Source organism: Eumetopias jubatus, unplaced genomic scaffold (assembly GCF_037043125.1).
Source record: "Eumetopias jubatus isolate StellerSeaLion01/CBP00866 unplaced genomic scaffold, mEumJub1_p1.0 scaffold_27, whole genome shotgun sequence".
In the NCBI taxonomy this organism is placed as follows: Eukaryota; Metazoa; Chordata; class Mammalia; order Carnivora; family Otariidae; genus Eumetopias; species Eumetopias jubatus.
The window spans coordinates 2,051,664-2,078,282 of NW_028274833.1; the positions used below are offsets into that span (position 1 = coordinate 2,051,664).

General features: G+C 57.9%; 1 protein-coding gene across 1 annotated transcript; it reads left to right on the forward strand.

Moving 5' to 3' along the window:
- The first annotated feature begins 22 nt into the window (after positions 1–22).
- Positions 23–9,284, forward strand: LOC148162023 (testis-specific Y-encoded protein 1-like). Its single transcript, XM_088020462.1, has 9 exons — positions 23–1,754; positions 3,999–4,273; positions 4,405–4,619; positions 4,722–6,304; positions 7,553–7,630; positions 7,777–7,888; positions 8,104–8,249; positions 8,351–8,442; positions 9,072–9,284. The coding sequence occupies exons 4-8, from the start codon at positions 5,792–5,794 to the stop codon at positions 8,420–8,422; spliced, it is 921 nt and encodes a 306-aa protein (XP_087876588.1). The 5' UTR covers positions 23–1,754; positions 3,999–4,273; positions 4,405–4,619; positions 4,722–5,791; the 3' UTR covers positions 8,423–8,442; positions 9,072–9,284.
- The last annotated feature ends 17,335 nt before the right edge of the window (positions 9,285–26,619 follow it).

Here is a 26,619-nt window from a genome sequence, read left to right on the forward strand (position 1 = left end):
GTGTGTGTGTGTGTGCGCGCGCGCCCGGGGTCGCTCGCGTGCGTGCGCTCCTCTTTGAGGCAGGGGTCGGGGGATTGCCTGAGCACATCGGCCTCGTGTGGGTGTTTGACTTCTCTGCCTGGGCATCGCCAGCCCATGGAATGGCTTGGCCTGTATGTTTGCCCAGAGGGCTAGGGCACACACGCACGGGGACTGCATCCCAGGGGCCAGAGGTCCTTCCCTTGGGGTGCGGGGGCGCTGAGCAGGGAGAGGAAATGGGACCAAGGCCAGCTCCCTGGGGCTCATCTCTTCCCTGGGGAAATGAGGACGTTCAAGGAAAGGGAGCGACGAGCCGGGGCCGACCGGGTGCAGGACCCACGTTCGCTGGATGGAGATAACAGTCGTCCAGGGATGCTCCCTGGTGGGTGTCCTCAGACATCCACTGCACACGCCACGGGGGAGTCGGGGGAGAACCCAGGTTCATCACTCCGTTGAACCCAGCGCCGGTGCTCTTCATGCCTTGGAACGCGCACAGGCTCTTGCTGACACGGTTGGACTCTCAGGACCAGCCACAGTAATAGCGAGGGTGGGTCAGGGCATATGGAGGGACGGTGGGAGAGGCGACAGAGGGAGGTGGGAAGGTAGGAAGACGACATTCATTCAGGCGCCGGGCGAGGCTCTCGTTTGTGGGGAACACCGACACACACACACACACAGACACTCTCAGATGCACAAGCAGGTGCACAATCACACCCCCACACACTCATTCAGGCACTCCCACACACTGACACACACACTCACTCTCAGGCTCCCCCCACATACACACTCCTTCCGTCACTCACTGCCCCTGACAAACGCCCACTCAGTCCTCACGCAGGCACACTCTCACTCACTGACGCATCCAAAGGCTTCTTCACTCACATGTCTTGATACTCACACACTGACGCACGCACGCTTCCCCAGGATCCCTAGCCCCCTATTTCCCTAAGGCCAGGGTGCAGAGAGAGGGGAGGGACAGGGTTTGACGGTTGCTAAGTGTAAGGGCCGGGCCAACCTCGCGTGTGCTATCTGTCCCATGATGACTCTGGGGCTGATATCCCTTAGCCTTCTGTACGTAGGTCCAAGGAAAGACCCGCAGCATAGAGAGTAGGTGTCGCAAGCCGCACCTGGGAGGCGGTGAGGTGAGCCCCTGGGGTGCTCCTCCCCCAGGCAGGCATCTGCTGGCCTGGGACGCCTGGGCCTAGGGATGCTGGCAGAGGACTGAATCTGCTGCCAGCACAGTGGGGAGATGTCAGCGTTCGCCCCATGACACTCTTCTCCATCCCCAGCTAAGAGGGCTGCAGGGGCAGTAGCCCTGACCCTGATAGGATCTAGGCTTGCCCCTTAGAGAGCCGGCGGAGGCCCCTGAGGATCTAGGAGGGAGGCTTGGCTCTCTCGGGCTGCAGGGGAGATCGGTCTTCTCAGCCTCCTTTTTTATAGGATTTTATTGTTTTATTTGAGAGAGAGAATGAGAGAGAGCACAAGAGCGAAGAGGGTCAGAGGGAGAAGCAGACTCCCCGCTGAGCAGGGACCCCCCCCCCCCTGACGTGGGTCTCGATCGAGGACTCCAGGATCATGACACGAACCTAAGGCAGCGGCTTAACCAACTGAGCCACCAAAGGGCCCTTCCTTTCAGCTGCTTGGTCTGGTAATGCCGGTGTACCCGCCTGTTGGCCCCTGGCTCTGCTTGTGCGGCTCAGAAGAAAGTGTGACTTCATAATCCGCAGCGGGAGCAGGTCAGATCCCATGTTGGCGCATGGTCTGAAGGGGTCCTAGCCTGGGCCATTTCGGGGGACCGCAGGGTAGTCCTCTACGCTTGTGCCGTTCGGTAGGGACTGGCAGAGGATGTAAAGCTCGGGGGAAGAGGTGGGCACAGGGTCCCCCACTCGGAGCATCTCGCACCAGCGGTCGCGTAAAGGCGTGATGTTGGGGCACGGCCCGGAGAGAAGGGTGAGGCGAGGTTTGGGGGGGAAGCTTTGGGAGATCAGGGAGCCCCAGATGTCAGGACTCAATTGGACGCTGAGGCCTTCGGGGCCAGGGTCCCCAACAGGAAAGCAGGGTGCCGGGACAGCTTAGACAAACCCACGCAGAATTCCCGTGTGAACGCTCAGACAAGACCACGATGGCATTCTGTCTGGCAGCCTCTGCAGGGGGGGACCTTTGCAGGACGACCCAAAACAAAGCCACTAACCATGAAATATCGGTCGCTGTCACAACCTGAGGCACTTAGGCTCCAGATGTCAGCCCACAAGACCCATCAGCACCGGAGACGTGGGCGTGTTCCAAATCCTGACTGGCACACCTTGGCGAGTAATCCACAGGGGGCGCAATCTCAACGTCCGGGAAAGAGCTCAAAAGAACCCCCAAGTCTGAATGGGAACCCGGGAACACTCTCGGGGAGCTTTGTCCTCCGGCTGAACAAAACTTTCCCTGCTGCCCAGCGCTCTTCGTCTGGTCTGCCTCTTCCTTCCTCGAAGCGGCGCGGCCAAGAGCCTGGGCACTCAGAGAAGAAAACTCCTGTACCCCAGAGTGCTTTACCGCATCTACATTGCACGCACCTTCGTCGGGGCTCTCCCCACACCCAGTTGAGTGAACACCTTAGCCTGGCGGGACCCGGGTCTGTCGATACCAGGGACATGGTTGGCGAAAGGCGCCCGGGGCCTGCGCCTGGCTGTCTCTCATGAATCCACGGAAGGGCACACTCCAGCTTCCAAGATACAGGTCTGTGCGTGCTCAGCAGAGGTACGCACACGGATGCCTCCTTGGACGCATTTGCCTTTGGGGCCCCATAGGCAACGCGGAGGATTTCCATAGGCAAAACCTGCTCTGGTGTTGGTTATGGTGTACTTTAGGGGGATGCCTTATTTCAGGCTAGCAGCTTGACTTAGCGGAATCACGGACACGCCTCCTTTCGGCCGGCCGGACCCTCCTTAGCAGAGAGCCCCGGCTGCCAGCTCCATTCCACGCCCAGCCCCCCCCTCCGAGCCACGGGCTCACCCTCCCACTCCTGCACCTTCTGTCTGGTGAAAATTTTCTGAGTCATTGGTGCCGAACATGGCCTGCACGTTATACTACTTTTTTCTCTGAACATATCGAACCTATCACATACTGCCTTCTGGCCTCCATGCATCCGAAGGGGAGGCTGGCTCTTCCTCTCCCTGAGGATCCCCAGTGTGTGGTGAGTTAGTCCCACCTCTGTAGACTGCCGAGAGATGTGTCTTTGCCCAGTGACCTGGGCGTCTCTTCGGCGCGTGTCTTCCGCTAGGCGCACATAGTGCTCCTTGGATGGGCAGAGTCAGGGTTGTCGGGCAACTTCCAAACCCTGTCACGTTAGGTCTTCGTGGAACTGCTACGTGAGTAACTCTGCCCCACCTCTCTCTGACGTTCCCGAGTCGTACATGTCAGTCGTGGGCATGAGGGTTTCCCGCAGACCTCTGTGGAGCCCTTCACTTCATTTCTTTGAGGTTTAACTCTCCACCGAACCCCGCATGACCGAGTGGGATCTGTCTGAAGGTCCACGGGTGCTTTCAGATCTCCTCTTGACGTCCAAGAGGGAATGTTTGCTGTCAGCCTGTGGGCTTGGCAATGTACAGATTTCAGCCTCCGTCCAGACTCCGCCCGTCCTCGCTCCCTCTCTCCCTCCCCCGCCCACCCTGTCCCCAGGCCTGCCTCCTCCTCTGCCCTCCTCTCTCCCTCGCATCCCCACCTCTCCCTCTCTGTTCCTCTCCCTCTGTCCACCCTCCCTCTTCCTCTCCTTCTCCGCGCCGCTCCCGCTCTTCCCCCGCTCCCTGTCCGGCCCCCCGCCCCCCAGTCTTCTCGATCTCCATGATGCGTTGTTTTGGGTGCACTATTTACTCAGGACGCTCCTCTAGTGTCCTGGGCATGTATACAAGACCAAATTCAGTTTGGACTGTAGCAGTAAACCCACAGACTGGGTTGAGTCAGGGACAGTCTCAGATAATTCTGCTTCTCCCCGCCAGACAGCCGGGCGTTGTCATCCCTGCAAAGTCCCTGGTTTGCGTTGACCAGTAGAGTTTGAAACGCTGACGCCCTACCATCCAGAACCCTGCACGTCACCCCAAGCGTGTTCCTCCTGCCTCCTACGGTTCAAAACCACCCCTCCCGTCACGGGCGGTCCGACACATTCCTCTTCTGTACCTGAGGCCCTCCCACGATACGACACCAACGCCTCATCCTTGCCGTCACCCACTGGGCCTTCCTGGCACCCAAGGCGCCCTACATCCTCCATATTCCGGTACGCCTCCCTGCAGGGACCCGCATGGAGTGCGGGAGTGTCGAGAATGGCCTTGTGGGTAGCTGAGAATGGGCAGGGTGTGCCGCCAATGCTCACTTTGCCATCCCCTCCCCGACTGGCACTCCACTCAGGGACAGACAGACCAAGGAAGAACTTGCAGCAGAGCTGGGGCAGCCAAGACAGCCACAGCTCTTCAGCAAGGCGGATTAAAGCTGTCTCCGTGGACCATTATGCTGGAGCTCGGACATCCCTGGCAGTTATGGTGAGGCGGGAAGAAAGACCCAGGAAAAGGGAACGCGGAGGTCAGACAAGGAGGGAGAAAGCAAAGATGAAGGGCCAGGCAGAGGTAAGTACGGTGGGAACCAATCCTACCAGTGGCTTTGACGAAAGAACACCCCCAGAGTTACCGTTTTTTTTTTTCTTGAGATTTTATTTATTCATTTTACAGAGATGAGACACAGCGAGAGAAGAAACACAAGCAGGGGGAGTGGGAGAGGGAGAAGCAAGCTCCCCGCTGAGCACGGAGCCCTATGCGGGGCTCCATCCCAGGACCCTGGGATCATGACCTGAGCCAAAGGCAGAAGCTTAAAGACTGAGCCACCCAGGCCCCCGGCGGAGTTACTCTTTAGGCTACCTGGCCCGCCCATTAGCATGCCATAGAGTCCCAATCCCGGAACTGACTGGGGCTGTGCCAGTGGTTGTGTGAGCACGGAGGTGGCCTCGGACCTTGGCTCCTTGCTCATGCCAGGCCAATGATCTGTGTGCGGTTCCTCTCTTTCTAGGAGAGGCGGGTCGTTGGGGCGGGGACGAGCCTGCGTGCTGGATCCTCCTGGGCCGCCTCCTGGCTCCCTCCCGCACCGGGCGGCGAAAGGGGTGGAAGCCTTGTGGACAGCCATGTGGCAGTGGTTGGAGCACCAGCTAATGAGTGCAGGGCTTCCCCCGGCGTGACTAAGAAGGGGCCGGGTGAGGTTCCCGGGCGGCGGGGGCCACCCTATTGAGCCGCTGGCTGTGAATTTCCCGGTGCCAGCAGCGTGTTCCCGGTGGAACGGATGAGAGTGTGAACACGAGGTTTGTGGTACGAGGGAACTCCCGGGAATGGCCTGGTAGGTGTCAGCGAAGAAAATGCCACGGTCCAGGCCCGGACGCCACCCCTGAGGAGATGAAGCAGAGGGCGGGCTCCCGGGAGGGGCGGGGCGGGGCTGGTTGCGGCCACGCCCACCGCCGTGCCGCTGGTTGGACCACGCGGGCGGCTCAGCATCCTGGGCCTGAGGGGTTGAGGGGGGTGGTAACATCCCGCCAAGGGCACATGCGTGCCGGGGGCGCCACCCCCACGCCACCCAGCCGCCGCGAGTCCCCAGGCTTTTGTGCGCATGCGTCCGCCAGGCCCCCATTCTCCGGTAGGAGCCCGCCTCGAAGCGTGGGCGCCAGAGCTTCAACTGCTCGGCGGTTGCCGGCGCCGCGTGCTCGCCCCCCCAGCTCCTACCTTCCGCGGCTGTCGCGGTTGGGGTCCAAGGCCCCATGGAGAGCGAGGCGCCGTCCGGGGACGACGGGGCTGCTCCGGAATCCTTGACCAGCTTAGTCCGCGGAGGGGCCGGTGACGACTCGGGGGCCGGTGGGGAGGCAGGCGCCCGGGCCGAGGCGGGGGCGCCGCAGGCCCTAGGCTGGGGGGGCATAGTGGTAGAGGCTGCGCTGGAGGCTGAAAACCGGCAGCGCAGAGGCGAGGCCGCCCCGGGGGAGGAGTTGGTGTTGGTGGCGGAGGATATCATGGCGGTGATGGAGGTCGTGGCCGTGGAAGACGGGGAGGTGACTCAAGCAGAACAGGACGAGGAGCTGCAGGAGCTGCCGCAGGAAGAGCCAGCCGGGGCCCCGCTGGCCGCGCTGGAGGTTGTGCAGTTAGCGCTCAGCTCTCTGGATGCCCAAGCTACCAGGGCCTACGTGCGGCACAAGCTCAGGGTGAATCAGAAGCGGAGTTCTCACCTGGCTCGCCGGAGGGCCATCATCCAGTGCATCCCTGGCTTCTGGGCCCAGGCCGTATCCTTCCTCCGGCTGGTGGGGTTTGGCTGCTGTGCAGGAGCACCGGGGGGAGGGCAGCAGCAGAACCACGGCCACGGCCATGGGCGCTGAGGGGAAGGGTTCCAACCCCCTTCCCCGGGTGGGAGTGGGCCCACGGTCCCGATAATGCACAGCAGAAGGAGGCGGATCGGGGCGCGCGTGAGAACGCAGGGGCTAAGACCTGTCCAGACCGTGTGTGATCAGAAGCTGCAGGCGGAAGCTTTGGGGCTGCAGCTCTCCCAGCAGGCTTGCGGGGTTCAGGGAACACGGGTCAACAGCCTTCGACAAGTAGTGTAGCCCAAATCCCACTTGGCTCAGAAAACCTATTGGAAGGAAACCGTTGTTGGGACATGGGGCAAACGGGGAGGCTGCCCGAACCCCTTCCCTGTCCTTCAGACCCTGCGTGGTTTTCCAAAGAGTTCAGGGCAGACCCACCATCTCGTCCGCACGCGGGTTGCCAAGCCAGTCAGTGGGCCGCCTCGCTTCGGCAGACCGCGTAACCTCAGACACGGCGCAGCGGCGGTGCTGCAAACCTGTCTCCACCAGCCCCACACAGCCAGGCCGAGGCCCCAGGCTCAGGCGCCTACATGCACCTTTCCTCCCTGCCAGGCTCTCCCCCTCTGTGTCCTCGCTTGCCCCCTTGCTCTCTCCTCTCTGCCCTCCCCTTGTGTCCGTTCCTCCCGGTGTGGGGTCTCTCTGTCCCTGTCTCTCTTTTGCTTTCCCTCCCGCCCCCATCTACTCCTTTCCCTCCCTCACTCGCTGACTCTGCCAGGACCAGCCTTTGGGCCGTGGGTGTGCAGCCGTGCTCCACGTGAGCCGAGCGGCCCCCTCCTGGGCACAGGAGGCCCCTCAAAGTTACCAGACCTCAGGCAAACACACAAGCAAACAAGACGTGAGCGTGGGACGGAGCACATCCAGGCATCCAAAGAAGTGACCGCCTGCAGGCCACACGCACAGGCCAGGGGCCCGTGGGAAGGGAGAGCATTCAGGCCCTTGGCCTTCCCCTGTCGGGCGCCGGCAGCCTCTGAGGTGCTGGAATCCAAGGCACTCCCCAGGGTTGAGCAGGTGGGAAGATAGGGCAGGAGATGAGGACGTTGGGAGCCCGGCCGTGCCTGGTGATTCTGCACATGCACTGTCCGGGTCTCTTGCTCTCAGCCGGCAAGGGCTGGGTCGCTCCTGGCTCTCGTACCGTAGCAAGGGCTGCCGAGACTCCTTGACCCAAAGCAGATCCTGAATCACCCCAAGATATCAGCCGTGACGGGTGACCAGGACAGAGACGTGCTCAGCTACATGAGCAATTTGGAGGTCAGTCCTGGGAGACGGAGGCTAGGGGAGTGGGCTTTGAGCAGGAATGGGCCCGGCATAGTGGTTAGGAGTGGCAACCAGGCAAGCAGCCCCGGATACGTAGAGGACACGTTCCCACGTGCCCTCCTCTTCCTTCGGCGGGGTAGGTGGAGGAATTGTGCCGTCCTAAGTACCGCTGCAGGTTGATGTTTTTCTTTGAGAACAACCCCTACTTCCAGAACAAAGTGATCATTAAGGAGTATCACCTTAGCATTGCCGGTAAGAGTGGGCTTGAGCTTCGAGGGTGCTGGGGTCGGGCAGGGGGCCCTTGGGAGCGGAAGGGGAGGTAGGCGGGGGGGGGGGGGGCCCGGGTGGGGGCAGGGCCGGGACCCTGCCTGGGAGGGAGAGAGGCTGGGAGGTTGAGAGGGAGAGAGGCCGAGAGGGATTGGTTGCTAGGCCGTTGAGAGGCTTTCCTAAATTTTCCATTCCTGCAGGATATCGGGCGTCTCGTTCCACTCCAGTGCAGTGGTTCTGGGACAATGCACATGGAGCTGCCAGGCGCAGGCACGAAACCACCAGCCTTAACTTCTTCAACTGGTTGTGTGATCCCTGCTCCCCAGGGTCTGACGGCATCGCCGAGGTGGGGACTCTGCGGCCTTCGTCCGCCGGGGTGATGCCTGGGCCCCGGTGCTTGGGAACGGGGCCCGGGCTCCTTGCTCAGCTAGTCTGTTTCCCCACCAGGTCATCATCGAAGACCTGTGGTCCAATCCCCTGCAGTACTACCGGAGGCAGGAAGGCAGCCGAAGAGAATGAACTGAGAAGAGGGCCTGTCGGTGAGAAGCTGGGGGCGCTGGGTCCTGACTTGTGTGTGTGGCAGGTGCCGGGACACAGGCTGGGTGGTGGCGGGGACACTGAGGCTCAGGGGAGCCTTGGCCCCAGCTCACCCAGAGAGCGGTTGGCAGGGTGAGAGGGGAACCTCGGGGAACTCAGGGTCCCCATCCAGGCAGGTGCGTCCATGCGGGCACGTTCAGGGACCCCAGGATGGCAGCTGGAATGTCCCAGGTCACTCCGGAGAAGGAAGACTTCTCCACCCCGTTTCTCTGAACACTCACCCGTGCCCGTCGACCCCCTCTCAGGCCTTCTGCCGTTTGTTCATTTGGGGATGTCCTGTGTGTCTTTGCGAGTGGGCTGCCTCCTTCCATTCCCGCTCCTGTGCCCAGAATCCCAACTTCCCTCCGCGGTCCCGACCACCCCATGGCCTCGCACAGCCACACGGCCATTCTAGGGAATGGCACTGGGCCTTGAGCAGGAGGCTTGTGAGGCTCTAGCTGAGTTGGAAGAGGGATCCCACGAGGACAGAGGACACCCTCAACACCGCCTCGGCTATCCTTGGTATTATGCAATTTCACGAATCCCTAACGTGTGTGTGTGTGTGTGTGTGTGTGTGTCGTGTGCATGGCAGCTGTGTGGACGTGTCCACTTCAGAGCATCAGAATCTTACCAACAAGAAATCGTCGAGGAGGCCACCACCGCTGTGAGAGATGTGTGGACGAATCTACGTGGTGCTCTGCCTGCACAGGTCACAGTTGTGAAAAGGATCACCAGTGCCCGCTCTGGAGAGTATCCAGCACCTATGTGGGGAAGGCGAGAGAGGCATAAACAAGTTAAGAAGTTCTTTGCGTCTGTGTGTGGGTTTGTACTTGGAGCCAGGATATGGGGAGGAGGCAGTCAGCCTAGTGGGACCCTCCACCCCATGGCCTGTGGGATTCCATGTATGGCGGTGAAGTTCAGCATGGGGGCAGGGCAGTGGAGGTCAGGGCTCGGCATGCGGACAGAGCACCCCCCATCCTAGGTAGGGTCTACGAGGAGCTCGGACAAAGGCAGACCTCTCTTCATGGGAGCTTTGTCCTTTAGGGTAGGGCACACAGGCGGGGAAGGGTCCTGGCGAGCGGGACCCTCGTCGCCTGGTGGCTCCAGGCACCACCTCATTGACACCGCTTGAGGAGCTTGGCCCAATACCCTTGCTACCTGGAAGCGTGCCCCACATGCTGTGATCGGTTCCCATGCGTTCAACTGGTCAGGAGCACTGCAAAACCCACGTGTCCCGAGGAGAAGATGGAGGCATTTCCTTGTGCTCCCTGCACTCCCAAGCCCTCTTGCGCCGCACCACCTGCCCACAGGGGACAGTTCCAAGCACGTGTGACGGAAGGCAGGTTTGAGTGCTGGGCACTGTGGCTTTGTGAGTGGGTTGTGTGGGAGGGAGTTGCATGCCCACGTACACTTTCGGGTGTGTGTCAGCGCATGTGTGTTCGTGTATGTGTGCTTGTGCATTCGGCCCCCTGAGCATGGCTCTTTCCCGGGGATCTTGTGTGTCTGTGCAGTGTGTGTGAGTTTGCATGCGCACGTGAGTGTGTGGCAAGGGTGCATGCCTGTGGTCCGAAGACCATGTGTCTTGGTGTGTTTCGAGAGTATGTGTTTGCAGGCGCATGGGTGTGTGTGTTTGGGAGGCCACATGTGTGTATCAGTGTGTAGGGGCCCAGGGTGTTTATGTGCTGCATTTCCATGTTTGCATGCCCACGTATGTGTTAATGTGTGTGTCCAAGTGCGCATGCTTGTGTGCCATAGAACTTGTGAGTTGGTGTGTGTTGCGTGTTTCCACACAGATGGCTTGTCTGTGTGTGTATGTGTGTGTGTGCGCGTGCGTGTGGGCCCACATGCACATACCTTTGTGCGGGCACCGTGTGTTTATATTTAATGGGAATGCGTGTTTGCATGCGACACATGGGTGTATGTGTGTGGCCAACTGTGCGTTTCTGTGTGTCGGGGATGTTTTGTACCTCCATGTGTTGTGTGAGTGTGTGTATCTTTCATGTACACATCTGTGTGTGTTCCTGGCAAGTGTGCATGTCTGTGTACTGGAGACCAAATATTTTGGGTGTCTGTTTCCTGAGGGTGTCTTTGGCCATGCGTGGGTTGGTCTGTGTTTGGGCGGTCAATGTGCATGCCTGTGTGCGGAGACCGTGTGTGTGTTGCATGGTGTTTGTGTTTCCCAGTGCACGTGAACGTGTGTGTGCAGGCGAGTAGAAATTTGCCTGGCTATCTGTGCTATTCCATGGGTATATTGCGTGTGTGTGTGTTTTCAGGCGTACCTGGGCGTGCGACTTTCACAGGGGTCCGTATGTATGGAAGAGTTCCAGAGACCTTCCGTGTGAGCGTTGAATGTAAGTGTCATTGGTGGCACAAGGGTGTCTGTTGTGTGTGTATTTGCAGGCTTTGGGTGATTGTGTGTGTGTGTGTGTGTGTGTGCGCGCGCACGTGGGAGAGAGAGAGCGGTGCCGTCCGCATGGGTTTGTGTTTATGTGCGTGCATGCGGCCCTCTTCATTCCCGTGTCGAGCCTGGGGAATGTGTGTGTGTGTGTGTCGTGTGCGTGTGTTTGCATGACCTCGTGAGTATGTGTTGCATGTCTCTGTGTGTTTGCAGGCACGTGTGAGTATGAGTGTGTGTGGCCACTGGCCCATGCCTGTGTGTCGAGACCGTATGCGTCTGTCTCGTGTGTCCAAGCATTTGCACGTGCACACGTGTGTATGAGAGTGTGTGTAGGCCCCGGTCAGCGAAGGAGAGGGCCTGTGGGATTCCTAGCTCTGCCGATGATGGAGAAAGGGGCAAGAGGCCGAGGGCAGCCACGTCCCTCCGGACACACAGGCCTCGTGTGCATTCCGTGATTCTTCAGTGGTCCGTCTCCCGTGTCGATGCACAGACGCAAAGGGGCCAAGCCAAGGGGGGCGGGATGGGATTTGGCAGGCGGTTGTGAGGCACACCACCCATCTGTGCTGATTGAACACATGGTTCCAGGTGTGGGAATTAGCTAGGGGTTTCACCCTCTTCCCAGGCCACACACCTCTTGTCGTGTGGCCTCTCTCACCTTCCCTCCCCGGCAAGGGCTAGGCCAGACGTCTGTCATTGCACGAATGTCACACGGGAGTGGGAGTGGACGTGGACAGCATCCACATGACGGGCGAACGGATGCAAACCACGGTCCGAAGACTGTGGGGGCGCATATTAAATCCAGTCTGGTGGAAATACGTGGAGACCCGGTCGGGGACTCTACCTGTATATACGTGCACGGTTCTCCTGACTGAGACGGGGGCAGGGGGGCGTGTAAGAAGCCCCTTTTGTCGGTGATGCCTGTAGAGACAGGCTGGCCTTGGCACCGACCAGAAGCCCCATGCCATTTTTCAGGCTTCAAACCACACTTGGGCATCTCTCACCTCATTTGTGGGCCAGCTCTGGGTATGTGATGGCCCAGCTTGCCAATCCGCTCACAGTCTGACCCGGCTGGCCAGAGCACGTAAGGCTAGGGAGGATGCGTTCCCCTCTGTAGGCCAGACGAGCTGGCAACCCCTTACCGGGGCATTCGTGCCTTTGGCAGCATGCAACATTAGACGCTCCGTCTGTGGGGTGGGGGGCCGGGCGTTCGTGCTGCCGGTCGCCTGGGTCCCGTCCTCAGCTGCTTGCCGCCTGGCTTTCCAATGAGTGGGCACTGAGTTCACTGTGCCGGCGGACAGCATCCACCTGCCGCCCTCTCCACAGGGTTGGGTCAGACTTCCTCTTCAGGGAGGGGCATCTGGGTCACCTTTCCTGTATGCTCTTGGCTCCAGGAAAGTTATGTGTCCCTCTGTCCTCCCTTACAAACACACTCGTTCTCTGAGTGTGCACACACGCACAACACACCCATCCGTGTGAAAACACACACTCAGGGAACTCCCACCAACTCAGAAGGTTTGTGACACCCAAGCATTCACACTTGGCCACACACACCAACACATACGTGGGCATGCAAACATTCAACACGTAAACACCCGGGGTCCCGACACAGTGGCACACCCATGTGGCCTCGCAAATACACACACCCGTGCACCTGCAAACATGCCATCCTGTTACACATGAAGACACATGGTCCCCGTTCCACAGGCAGGCACTCTTGCCAAACTCACACATGCACAAGAAACTCACACACACCACACAAACAACATAATCCCCGGCACAGAGGCATGCTCAGGTGGCCACACGCGCAAGTACACACACACGAACGCAAGTGCAAACACACACAGCTGAACGCAGACCTCCCTCACACACAGCTCACTCAAAAACCGCGGTGCCTTCCACAACTCACACCTTCCTTCCTTCACACGTCCTTGGAAATGTCCCCACTGGATGGGTTTTGAGGCGTGGGAAGATGAGGGTCCACAGGGACCATGTGGGATGGACTCCTCCTTCGTCCTCCTGGGATACATGGGTTTTGCGGTGCTCCTGACTGGACACTTGCATGAGATCGCATGACAGCAGTGCGGGCCTGCATCCAGTAGCAAGGGTGTTGGGCCAAGCTCCCTAAGCAGTGTCAATGCGCTGGGACCAGGAGCCACAAGACCACGAGGGCCCCGCTCCCCAGGCCCCTTTCCCCCATTGTGCTCTACGCTGAAGAATAAGGTACACATGGACAGAGGTCTGCCTTTTCCGCCCTCCTCCTAGAACGTGCCTCGGGTATCCTGATGCCATGCCATGCCCTGCCCTGCCCTCATGCTGAACAACACCGACACACAGGCAATCCCAAACTTCACAGGTTGGAGAGCCCCACCAGGTAGACTGCCTCCTCACCATGTCCTGGCTCCAAGGACAAACCCACACACAGACGCAAAGCACTTCTTAAATTGTTTATCTCTCCTTTCCCGTCCTTTCAGATATGTGCTGGATACTCTCCAGAGCTGCCAATGATGATCCTTGCCCCCATTTCTGTCCTGTGCATGCAAAGCACCACGTAGACTTGTCCACACATCTCTCACAGCGGTGAACTCCTCCTGAAATTCTTGTGGTTGGCCAGACTCTGATGCTCGGCGGGGTCCATGTCCACAGAGCTGCCGTGCCCCAGACACACACACACACACACACACACACACACACACACACACAAACATGTTAGGGATTCATGAAATTGCATAATACCAAGGATAGCCAAGGTGGGTTGAGGGTGTCCTCTGTCCTCATGGGATCCCCCTTCCTCCTCACCTAGAGACTCAGGAGATGCCAGCCTATGGCCCAGTGCCATTGCCAAAAATGGCCAAGTGGCTGTGGGAGGCCACGAGGTGGTCGGGAACATGGAGGGACTTGGTGGATTCTCGGCACAGGAGCTGGATGGGACAAGGCAGCCCAGCTGTCTCAGGAACTAGCAATGGCTCTTCTAGTGGCAGCTCCTGATGCTTCTCGTACTGCTTGGCTCGCCCCACCTCCTCATTTCCGCCGCCACGACCTCCACCACCCCATGATATCCTCCACCATGACGTCCAACACCTTCACCGGGCCAGACTCACCTATGCGCTGCCAGGCCTCACCCTCCTGCACAGGCTGTGCCGCCATACCCCCTAATGTAGGGCCTTCGGCACCCATGCCTAGCCTCAGCGCCTGCCTCCCCATTGGCCCCCGCCTCCTCACGCCTCTCTCCGCGGACAAAGGTGGTCCAGGATTCCGTGGCAGACCGGGTTTCCCAGACCACGCCTCCTTCTCCATTTGGAAATGGAGCAGAGCTTCAGCACAGAGCCACGGTCTCGGCAGAGGGAATGAGCTGGAGGTGTGAGCATGGGGGTTCTGCAAGCAGCCAGCAGGTGGAGATTTGGCACCTAAGCCTAGAGGCGGGCACCTATCAGAGGCCGCGCGCCTGCGGGATGCATGCACACAATGGTTGTGTACCAGGTCGCTTCTGAGTGGTGGTGCAAGGGCTCCCAGGACGTGGCCTTGCCTGGATGGAAACCCATGGCCAAGCCCAGGATGCTGACTGGACCCCGGGACCACCCAGTGGCCAGTCGGGGGTTGGGGCTGTACCCGGCCCCACCCCTCGCCCCATAGGGAGCCAGACAGCTGGCCAGGGAGCCGGACCATGCGCCCCCTCCAGGGTGGCCTCGGCCTCCCAGCCACAACAAACACCCCTCGCACACCCACTCCCACGCCGCAAACCCACCCCTACCCACAACACCAGCGCGAGCTGTTCCCACAGCCCCATCAGGCCCGCAGTCTGCCTGGAATTTGTACTGCCAGTGGGAAGCGGTCCCTCATCCTTCCCGAATAGATTCCTGTAAGGCTCATGACACTGTGTGCACCACTGGGTAGGCTGGTCAGATGTGCTTGGAAATGTTCAGCCCAGGCCCTGGGGTATGAATAGTGTGATTCCAGGAGAAGAGGCCATGAAGCGGTCTGCCTGCTAGGGGAAATGTGCGGCTACATTTTGTCCCAGTGCGTGCCCTTTGCTGGTCAGGAGCAGAGCATCAAAGAGTGCTCTGGCCATCGGTCTGCCTGTCCATTCCTCATGCTCTCCTCTCCATCCTCTTTTCTGACTTTCTCTTCCAGGGCTCTTTCTCTGACCCCTCTGGCCACATGGCCTCTTAAACCTAAAGGATTCCGGAAGAAAGATGCAGATGCATCTCTGAGCAGCTCCTTTCACAGGAATTCAAAGCCCTCGCCCTTTTCTTACCAGCAGCCAGGCCGGTGAGCCTTGGAATGGTGCGAAGCTGGGTGCCCACACAAACCCACTTTCACACAGTCACACTGACATGCAGTGTGTTCGGCAAGGAGGACAGAGGGACGCCTGCCTTTCCCGGAGCCAATTGCATACAGCAAAGTGGAATCAGATGCCCCACCATGAAGAGGAAGCCTGGGTGAAACCTGTGCAGAGGGCAGCGGGTGGATTCTGTCCACCAGCTTGGTGACTTCAGTGCCCACTCTTTGGAAGGCCAGGTGGCAAGAGCTGAGAACAGCACCCAGGCAACAGGCAGCACGAACACCTTCACCAGCAGAGACGGAGCGTCTTGTGTTGCATGCTCCCAAAGGCACGAATGCCCCGGGAATATGTTCCCAGGTCGTCTGGCCTACAGAGGATAACACATCCACTCTCGACTCCCTGGCCCCACGGCACCTGGTTTAGACCGTGAGCGGAAAATCAAGTGGGACCATCATGTCCGCAGAGCTGGCCCACAAATATGGTGAGAGATTGCCCAAGTGTGGTTTTGAGTCAGCAAATTAGGCTTGGGGCCGTTGGTGTGGCGCCAATGCCAGACAGTCTCTCCAGGCATCACTGACCAGCAGGTGATGTCTGCATGGGTTTGTGTCTCCATGCGTGCATGCTGCCATCTTGTCGTCCATGTGTCGAGCACGGGGGTCTGGGTGTGTGTCGTGTGTGTGTGTATGCTTGAGCTCGTGTGTGTGTTGTGTGTCTCTGTGTGTTTCCAGTCACTGAGTGTTTCCATCTCATTCAGGGGAAGCGTGCACCTATATCCAACCATAGTCCCCGACCGGTTCCCCAAGTGTTTCCCCCAGAGTGTTATTCATATGTGTCCCCATGGTCTTGGACCTTGGTTACCATCTGTTCGCCCTTCATGTGGATGATTTCTATGTCCACACCCACTCCTGGGTGACATTTGTGCAATGACAGACATCTGACATTGTCCTTGCCAGGGATGGAAGATGAGAGGGGCAACATGACAAGAGGTGTGCGGCCTGGGAATCAGCCTGAAGCCCTGAGCTATTGCCCACACCTGGGACCATTCATGCAAGCAGCACAGATGGGTGGTGCGCCTCACACCCACCTGCCAACTGAAACCTGTCCCTCCTTGCCTTGGCACCTTTCTGTCTCTGCAAGGACATGGGAGACAGACCCCTGACGATCCCCGGAATGCATTCGAAACCTGTGTGTCCTGAGGGACGTGTCTGCACTCGGCCTCTTGCCCTTTTCTCCATAATCAGCAGAGCTGGAAATCCCACAGTCCTCCTTTGCTGCCCGGGACCTACACACACTCATACACATGTGTGCACATGGAAACGCTTTGACACACGACACACATGAATACGGTTTCCACACACAGGCATGCACCGGTGGCCACACACACTCACAATCACATGTGACTGGAAACACACAGAGACACGAAACTCACATGAAACTCACACACGAGCTCATGCATACACACACACATGACACAAACCCACACAACCGGGCTAGACACACGGGAAATATGGCTGCATGCACGCTGTCTCACACAGGTGTGCGCCTGCACACACACACACACCCACACACACGGCCCACAGAAATGCATGTTGGCTGCACAATCCACTCCCATGCACACCTGTGCATGTACACAGTCAGATCACATAAAACACAAACACACGCGTCCTGCACACAGCCATGCGCACTTGCCCGTGCAAACAGACACAGCTGTGCTTGCGAACACATGCACAACACTCACAGAAGTTCTCTGGCACAGCCATAAACGCATGACGCGGCACTATCACACAGGCCCCCTCCGTCCTAGAACTCACACACACACACGTGCAACAAATACACACAGTTTTAGGCACATATGCCTAAACAACCAGCTCTCACCAAGACACATGCACTCACACTTGCCCTCACGATAACCACAAGGAACAGAAACACACGGTCTGCGTCACACAGGAACGCACACTGGTCTGAACCAACACAACAAACGCACCTGCTCATGCAAACACACACACATGCAATCCATACAAAGTCTCTGGCTCACTGGCGTATGTGCTGACATTCCCAAACCACACACACACTTTTGCACATGTAGTCCCACACCCACAACATACACAAACTGTCTCCAGTACAGAAGAATTCACAAATGGCCCTGGAAAAACACACAGACACAGACACACACACAGACACACACACACACACACACACACACACACACACACACGGTCCATACCGCACACAGACAATCAAGGAACACACACGGTCATCAGTACACAGGCATACACCGCTGGTCCCACACCCACAGACACGCACACACACACAAGCACATGCCAACACACAAAGAAGCAACGCACACACAGTCACACGTGTTTTTGGCACAAAAGTTTGCACATATGACCACCCAAATACACATACACGTGATAATGCAACACAAACAACCCATGCATGCACACTGTCTCCAATATAGAGGCATGAGCAGGTGGCTATAGACGTGCGTTCACACAACCCCCCAACACACATCACCCAAAGGCCTCAAACACAGAGACACACAACAGACAAAATTGCGCATGAAAACACACATACACTCTATACTCACACGGAAGGTCTCTGGCACACGTCCGTCCATATGTAGCCCAGCAGAAAGTTACACACCCAGGTGCGCCTGAAAACATACAGACATGCCATACACCCATGGACTAGCACACACAGCCATGCAGATTTCTGTTCACATGCACACACATGTTCATATCCACTGGGAAATTCACACCACAGAACACACACACGGTCCCCGCACAGAGGCACACTCACATGGCCGCAGAAGAACAGATAACTGTGTGCGGACAAAGACACACTCAGGATCATATACCCAACACATATGATCTCCAGGGCACAGGCATGCACACTTGACAGGAACACACACTGATGTGCACAGGAAACATGCACAAACACACTCACACTAAACTGGGAAGCACACATTATCGCCAGCACACAGGCACACAGACATGTCCACACACATATACACATAGGCACGCAGGCAAACAAGCTCACACATATGTAATAGAAACACACACATTGCCCACACACATAGGTATGTGCACTTGGCCGTACACACGCACACACACACACGCCCATCCGTGTGCAGACACACACTCAGGCAACACCCACCAACTCACAATGTCGGTGGCACACAAATATGCACACTTGACCACACACACCAACACGTATGTAGGCATGCAACCACACAACACATAAACACCCAGGGTCCCGACACAGTGGCACACACACGTGGCCTCACAAACACACACACCAGTGCTCCTGCAAACACACCCTCCCTATACACACACCAAGACACATGGTCTCCTGTCCATAGGCATGCACTCTTGCCACACTCACATGTGCTAATGCAAACTCACACACACCGCACAAACAACATGATCCATGGCCCAGAGGCATGCTTGGGTGACCGCACATGCAAGCACACACACACGCATGCATGACTCTGCACACACACACAGCCGAACGCAGACCTCCCTCACACACAGCCCACTCAGAATGCCGCAGTGCCTTCCACCACTCACACCTACCTTCCCTCCCACGTCCTTGGAACTGTCCCCTGTGGGCGAGTGTTGCGGCGTGGTATGGCGAGGGTCTGCAGGGACCAGGAGGGATGTCCTCCTCCTTAGTCTTCCCGGGATATGTGGGTTTTCCGGTTCTCCTGACCGGACACATAAGTGGGACCATATCACAGCAGTGCGGGGCCCGCTTCCAGGAGCAATGGTACTGGGCCAAGCTCCCTAACCTGTGTCAGTGTGGCGGGACCAGGAGCCACCAGGCCACGGGGGCCCCGCTCGCCAGGACCCTTCCCCACCTGTGTGCCCTGCCCTGAAGAATAAGGCTCCCACGGACAGTGGTCTATATCTTCCGCCCTCCTCCTAGACCCAGTCTAGGATGTCATCATGCCATGCCCTGCCCTGCCCTGCACCCACGCTGAACGTCACCGCCACTCATACAATCCCACACTTCGGAGGTTGTAGGGCCTCACCAGGCAGACTGCCTCCTCGCCATGTCCTGGCTCCAGGAACTATCCCACACACAGACGCAAAGCGCTTCTTAACTTGTTTATGTTTCCTTTGCTGTCCCTTCAGATACGTGCTGGATACTCTCCAGATCTGGACTGGTGATCCTTTCCGCCATTTCTGTCCTGTGCAGGCAAAGCACCACGTAGCCTCGTGCACAAACCTCTCACAGCGGTGAACGCCTCCTCAACTTCTTGTTCTTGGTCAGACTCTGATGCTCTGCTCTGTCCACGTCCACACAGCTGCCATGCCCCAGGTGCACACAACACACAAACACACTCAAACTCACACACACACACACACGTTAGGGATTTGTGAAATTGCATAATGCCAAGGATAGCCAAGGTGGATGAGGGTGTCCTCTGTCCTCGTGGGATCCCTGTTCTTCTTCTCCTGGAGACAAAGGAGCCTCCAGCCCACGGCACAGTGCCATTCCCAAGAATGGCCATGTGGCTGTGGGAGGCCACGGGGTGGTCGGGAACATGGAGGGAAGTGAGGGATTCTTGGCACAGCAGCGGGATGGGACAAGGGAGCCCCACTCCCAAAGACTGGCAGGTCATCCCCAACAGAACAAGCGGCCAGAGACCTGACAGAGGGGCTGACGGGCACGGGTGACAGTTCTGAGAAATGGGGTGAAGGAGCTTGGCCTCTCCGAGTGACCTGGGATGTTCCAGGTGCCAGCCTGGGAGGCCTGAACTTGCCCTCGTGGACGCACAGCCCTGGATGTGTGCCTGCATTGCCACAGGTTCCCTTCTCACCCTGCCAATAGTTCCCTGGGCCAGATGGGGTCCAGGCTCCGCTGAGCCTCAGTTTCCCCACGACTAATCTCCCTGTCCCCTGGTAACTTCCACACACATACACATCAGGACCTAGCCCCCCTTGCGCCTCACGGACAGGCCCTCCTCTCAGTTCATTCCCTACAGCTGATTCCTGCCTCGGGTAGTACAGGAGGGGATTGGGCCACAGGTCCTCAATGACGACCTGGTAGGGGAAACAGGCCAGCTAAGCATGGGGCCCGGGGCCCTCTCAGGCATCACCATGGCTGACGAGGCCTGCAGTGGCCCCACCTCGCTGATCCTCTTAGACCCGGGGCAGCTGGGGTCACACAAGCATTTGAAAAAGTTACAGCTGGTGTTGTGCCTGCAGCTGGCAGCTCCACCTTCATTTTCCCAGAACCACTGGACTGGCATGGAACGAGACACCCTCTATCCTGCAGGAAGGGAAAATTTAGGAGATGCTCTCCACGGCCTAAAACCCATGCCCTCTCGCCTTCTCTCCCTCTCAAACTCCCGCCTCTCTTGCTCCTGGACATGGTCCCACCACATGCTGGGGACACAGTGCACCTCTCCACCCACTCCCAAGTGGCCCCCTGCCCCTCTCCACCATCTCAAAGCTGAAGCCCACTCCTACCGGCAATGCTAAGCCGATACACCTTAATGATCACTGTGTTCTGGAAGTAGGGGTTGCTCCCAAAGGCAAACATCAACCTGCAGCGATACTTGGGATGGCCCATTTCCACCACCTGCCCCTCCGAAGAAAGAGGAGGGGAGGGGGAATGTGTCTTCTAGGTGTCCCAGCTGCATGCCTGTCTGCGGCACTGAACCACTATGCCGGGCCCCCTCCTGCTCAAACCCCAAGGCCACCGGGCCTCCCCAGCCACCTTCGCCCAGGACTGACCTCCCAATTGGTCATGTAGCTGAGCACGTCTCTGTCCTGGTCACCCGTCACGGCTGATATCTTGGGGTGATTCAGGATCTGCCTTGGGTCAAGGAGCCTTGCCAGCACGTGCTATGGAAAGGGACCAGGAACAACCTGAAAATTCCCAGCTGAGAGCAGCCAACTGAAGGTGCAAAAGTGCAGAAACAACAGGCACTGCCGCCCTTCCAACCTCGTCAGCTCCTGCCCTTTCTTCCCACCTGCTCCACCCTGGGGAGTCCCTTGGCTTCCAGAACCTCTGAGGCTGCCTGCACTGGACAGGGAAAGGCTGAGGGCATGATTGCTCTTTGTTCCCATGTTTCCCTGGCCAGTGCGGGCAGCCGGCAGGCAGTCACTACTTTGGATGGCTGGATGTGCTCCGTCCCACACTGACAGCTGTGTTTGCTTGTGTGTTTGCCTGAAGCCCCGTGACTTTGAGGGGCCTCCTGTGCACAGGAGGGGGCCGCTCGGGTCACCTGGAGCATGGCTGCGCACCCACGGCACAAAGGGTGGTCCTGGCAGAGTCAGCGCAGGAGGGAGGGAAAGCGGTAGGTGGGGGCAGGGGGAAAGCAAAAGAGAGAGAGGGACAGAGAGACCCCATACCGGGAGGAATGGACACAGGGGGAGGGCAGAGAGGACAGAGCGAGGGGGCGGGTGAGGACACAGAGGGGGAGAGACAGGCAGGGAGGAAAGGTGCATGTAGTCGCCTGGGCCTGGGGCCTCGCCCTGGCTGTGTGGGGCCTGTGGAGACAGAGTTTGCAGCAACCCAGCAGCACCATGTCTGTGTTCCTGGGGTCGGCCCAAGCAAGGCGGCCCACTGACTGACTTGGCAACCCGAGAGTGGACGACATTGTGGGTCTGCCCTGAACTCTTTGGAAAACCACAAAGGCTCTGAGGGACAGGGAAGGGGGGAAGGCAGCCTCTCCGTCTGCCACATTTCCCCAGCAAACGTTCCCTTCCAATACTGCTCTGAGCCAAGGGTGCTTTGTTCTACACTCCTTGTCTAAGCGTGTTGACCCGTGTTCCCTGAACCCTGCAAGGCTGTTGGGAGTGCCGCAGCCCCAAAGCTTCGGCCCGCAGCTTCTGATCACACACGGTCTGCACAGGTCTCAGCCCGAGTTCAAACCATGCCCCGCCCCGCCTTCCTCTGCTGTTCATTTAGGGATCGGGGCTCACTCCCAACACAGAATGGGGCAAAGAGCTTTTCCCCCCGCGCTCATGGCCGTGGCCATGGCTCAGCTGCTGCCCTCCTCCCGGTGCTCCTCCACAGCAGCCGAGCCCCACCAGCCAGAGGAAGGATATGGCTTGGGCCCAGAAGCCAGAGATGCACTGGATGATGGCCCTCCGGCGAGCCAGGTGAGAACTCCGCTTCTGATTCATCCTGTGCTTGTGCCACAAGTAGGCCCTGGTAGCTTGGGCATCCACAGAGCTGAGCGCTAACAGAACAACATCCAGTGTGGAAAGACGTGCTCTGGGTGACTCGGGACCTGGCACTCGCTCTTCCTGCAGCAGCTACTGCATCTTCTCTCTGGCTCAGGTCGCGCCACCTCCTCATCTTCCGCCACCACGACCTCCACCACCGCCATGATATCCTCCCCACGATGAACAACTCCTCCCCCGGGCCACCCTTGCCCTGCGCTGCTGGTCTCAGCCCCCTGCACAGCCTGTGCCACCATCCCCCCTCACTTAGCGCCTGCGGCACCTCCGCCTCGCCCAAGGCGCCTGCCTCCCCATGCCCTCCCCATCCTCACGGCCCCCTCTGTGGACTAAGGTGGTCCAGTATTTCAGGGCAGTCCTAGGGTCCCCTGACAATGCCTTATTCTCCATTTGGACGTGGAGCCAATCCTCAGCACTGAGCCGTGAGAGCGGCAGAGGGGGTGAGCTGGAGGTGAGAGCACGTGTGTCCCGCAAACAGCCGGGAGGTGGAGATCTGGCGCCCAGGCCTAGTGGCAGGAACCTAATAGAGGCTGTTCGCCTGCGGGATGCATGCACAAAATGGTTTGGGGCCAGGTTTTTTCTGGGTCGTGGGAATGTGTTCTCCTGGCACTCGGCCTTGGCTGGTTGGATCCCCATGGCCAAGCCCAGGATGCTGACCAGACCCTGGAAATACCAGTGGCAAGGCAGTAGTGCATGTGAGCAGAAATCTGCATGGCTGTGTGTGCTAGTCCATGGGTGTATGTCATGTGTGTGTGTTTTCAGGTGCACCTGGGTGTTTGACTTTCTGCGGGGCTACATATGTATGGACGTGTGCCAAAGAACTTTCGTGTGATTGTTGAGTGTATGTGTGCTTTCATGCGCAAGGGTGCCTATTGTGTGTCTGTGTTTGCAGGCCTTTGGTTTATTGGGGGGGGGGGCGATGTGTGCGCACATCTTTAGCCACCTGCTCATGCCTCGGTTTTGGAGACTGTGTGCATGCTTGGTGGGTGTCTGTTGTCGTAGCACATGCGTGTGTATTTGGGTGATCATGTGTGCAAACTTGTGTGCTGAAAACACGTGTTGGTGTGTGTGCGTTGCATGTATATGTGTTGGCATGAGCTCATATGTGTGTGCGTGTCTGTTGGTGTGGAACCAGCGGTGTATGACTGTTTACTGTGTGTTCCATGAGTGTCTCTGTACCGTAGGGGCCAGGAGGTGGAGGGGCTGTACCGTAGGGGCTTTGTGTTTGTGTGTATGTTTGTGTGTTTTCCTGGGGCCAATTATGTATTCTTCTGTACTGGAGAAGTTTTGTGTATGCTATATGTGTCAGACTATACATGCAAAAGTGTGTGTGTGGGTTGGGAATGTCAGCTCATATGCCAGTGAGGCAGTGACTTTGTGTGGAGTGCATGGGTGCGTGTTTGCGTGAGCAGTGAGTATGTTGGTGCGGAGCGGTGTGTATTTCTGTGTGACATAGACCATGTGTTTCTTTTTCCTGTGGTTATCCTGAGGGCAGGTATGTGTGTTTTTCGGTGAGGAAAAACTGTGTATGTATATGTGTGTAAACCCGTGTGTATTTGTTGTACGTGTGTTTGTGTGAGTTCTATGGAGGGGCGTGTGTGATAGTGCTGGGTCATGCGTGTATGGCTGTGCCAGAGACCTTCTGTGAGTGTTGTGTGAGTTTTTGCGAGCGCAGCTATGTGTGTTTGTAAGGGCAAGTGGGCATGCATTTTTGTGTGATGCGTGTGTTTGTGTGTTATGTGATCTGAATGTGTGGACATGCATAACTGTGCATTTAAGTGGGTGTGTGTAGCCGCATGCATGCCTGTGGGCCAAAGAGTGTGTGCATGTGTGTGTATGCACGTACATCTGTGGGAGAGATAGAGAGAGCGGAGCCCGTCTGCATGGGCTTGAGTTTGCATGCGCGCGTGTGTCCATCGTCTTTCCTGTGTGTCGAGCCTGGGTGTGTGGGTGTGTGTTATGTTGGTGTGTATGCATGAGCTCATGTGTGTGTTGCGTGTCTCTGTGTGTTTCCAGTCTTGTGATTGTTAGAGTGTGTGGCCACCAGCGCATGCCTGTGTGTGGAGACCGTATGCGTGTGTGTCTTGTGTCTACACATTTGCATGTGCACACGTGTGTAGGAGGGTGTGTGTAGGCCCCGGGGAAGAAAGGAGAGGGACTGCGGGATTTCAAGCTCCGCTGATCATGGAGAAAGGGGCTAGAGGCCGAGGGCAGCCACGTCCCTGCAGACACACAGGCCTCGTGTGCATTCCGTGGTTCTTCAGTGGTCTGTCTCCCCTCTCGATGCACAGACGCACAGGGGCCAAGGCAAGGAGGGAGGGGTGGGAGTTATCAGGCGGGTGTGAGGCACACCACCCATCTGTGCTGCTTGCACGGATGGTCCCAGGTGTGGGAAATAGCTAGGGGTTTCAGTCTCCTTCCCGGGCAGCACACCTCTTGTCATGTGGCCCCTCTCATCTTCCCTCCCCGACAAGCACAATGCCAGAAGTCTGTCATTGCACGAATGTCACCTGGGAGTGGGAGTGGACGTGGACAGCATCCACATGAAGGCCGAACAGATGGAAACCAAGGTCCAAGACTGGGGACGCATATGAAATCCACACTGGGGGATAAGCGTAGAGAACTGGTTGGGGACTATGCATGGATAAATGTGTATGCTTCCCCCGACTGAGACGGTGGGGTGGGGGGCATGCAAGGAGACGCTGCTTGTCGGTGATGCCTGGAGAGACTGGCTTGCATTGGGGCCAGACCAACAGCCCCACGCCTAATCTGCTGCCTCGAAACCACATGGGCATTCTCTCACCTCATTTGTTGGCCAGCTCTGTGGACCTGATTGCCCGGCTAGTTGTGCTGCTCACGGTATCACCCGGCTGGCCTGGAGTGGGGAAGTTGAGAGTGGATGGGTTCTCCTCTAAAGGCCAGATGAGCCGGGAAACCCTTCCCGGTCATTTGTGCTATTGGCAGCATGCAACACAAGATCCTCTGTCTCTGGTGGTGAAGGCATTCATGCTGCCTGTCCCCTGGGTGCTGTCTGAAGCTCCTTGCCACCTGGCCTTCCAAAGAGTGGGCCCTGAGGTCACTGACCCGGCGGACAGAAGACAACCTCAACATGCCTTAGCTATCCTTGGCATTACGCAATTTTATGAATCCCTAACGTGTGTGTGTGTGTGTGTGCGTGCGTGCACGCACGTGCGTGGGGCATGGCAGCTGTGTGGGCGAGGACCCCACAGAACATCAGAGTCTGACCAACCACAAGAAGTCGGGAGACATTCACCACTGGTGAGAGATGGGTAGACGAGTCTACGTGGTGCTTTGCCTGCACAGGACAGAAATGGGGGAAAGGATCACCAGTGGCAGCTCTGGACAGTATCCAGCACATATCTGAAGGGACAGGAAAGGAGACATAAACAAGTTAAGAAGGGCTTTGTGTCTGTGTGTGGGTTTGTCCTTGGAGCCAGTACATGGCGAGGAGACAGTCCGCCTGGTGGGACCCTCCAACCTCTGATGTTTGGGATTGCCTGTGTGGTGTTGGTGTTCAGTATCGGGCAGGGTAGGGCAGGGCATGGCATGGGAAGACCCGAGGCAGGCTCTAGGAGGGGGTGGAAAAGGCAGACCTCTGTTCATGTGTGCCTTATTCTTCAGCTCATGGTACACAGGTGGCAAAGTGTCCTGGTGAGCGGGGCCTCCGTCGCTTCATTGGCTCCTGGTCCCGGTGCATTGACACTGCTTAGGGAGCTTGGCCCAGTACCCTTGCTCCTGGAAGCGGGCCCCTCACTGCTGTGATGCGGTCTCATGCATGCCTCCAGTCAGGAGCACCGGAAAACCCACGTGTCCCAGGAGGATGAAGGAGGAGGCCATCCAACACGGTCCCTGTGGACCGTCGTCAACCCACGCCGCAACCCTGCCCACTGGGGACATGTTCGAGGAAATGTGAGGGAAGGTAGATGTGAGTGGTGGAAGGCACTGTGGCTTTTTGAGAGGGCTGTGCCGGGGATCATGTTGTTTGTGTAGTGTGTGTGAGTTTGCATGGGCTCGTGTGTGTGTGTGGCAAGAGTGCATGCCTGTGGACAGGAGATAAGGTGTCTTGGTGTGTGTATCAGGAGGGTGTGTTTGCAGGTGCACAGGTGTGTGTGTTTGCGAGGCCATGTGTGTGTGCCACTGTGTCGGGACCCTGGGTATTTATTTGTTGCCTGGTTGCATGCCCAAGTATGTGTTGGGGTGTGTGGCCAAGTGTGCATTTTTGTGTGCCACAGACCTTGTGATT

Coding starts and splice junctions, on each gene's coding strand:
- LOC148162023 (XM_088020462.1), top strand. CDS start 5,792: ATGGAGAGCGAGGCGCCGTCCGGGGACGACGGGGCTGCTCCGGAATCC. Junction 6,305..7,552: donor CTGGCTTCTGGGCCCAGGCC/GTATCCTTCCTC, acceptor GACCCAAAGCAG/ATCCTGAATCACCCCAAGAT. Junction 7,631..7,776: donor GCTACATGAGCAATTTGGAG/GTCAGTCCTGGG, acceptor TCGGCGGGGTAG/GTGGAGGAATTGTGCCGTCC.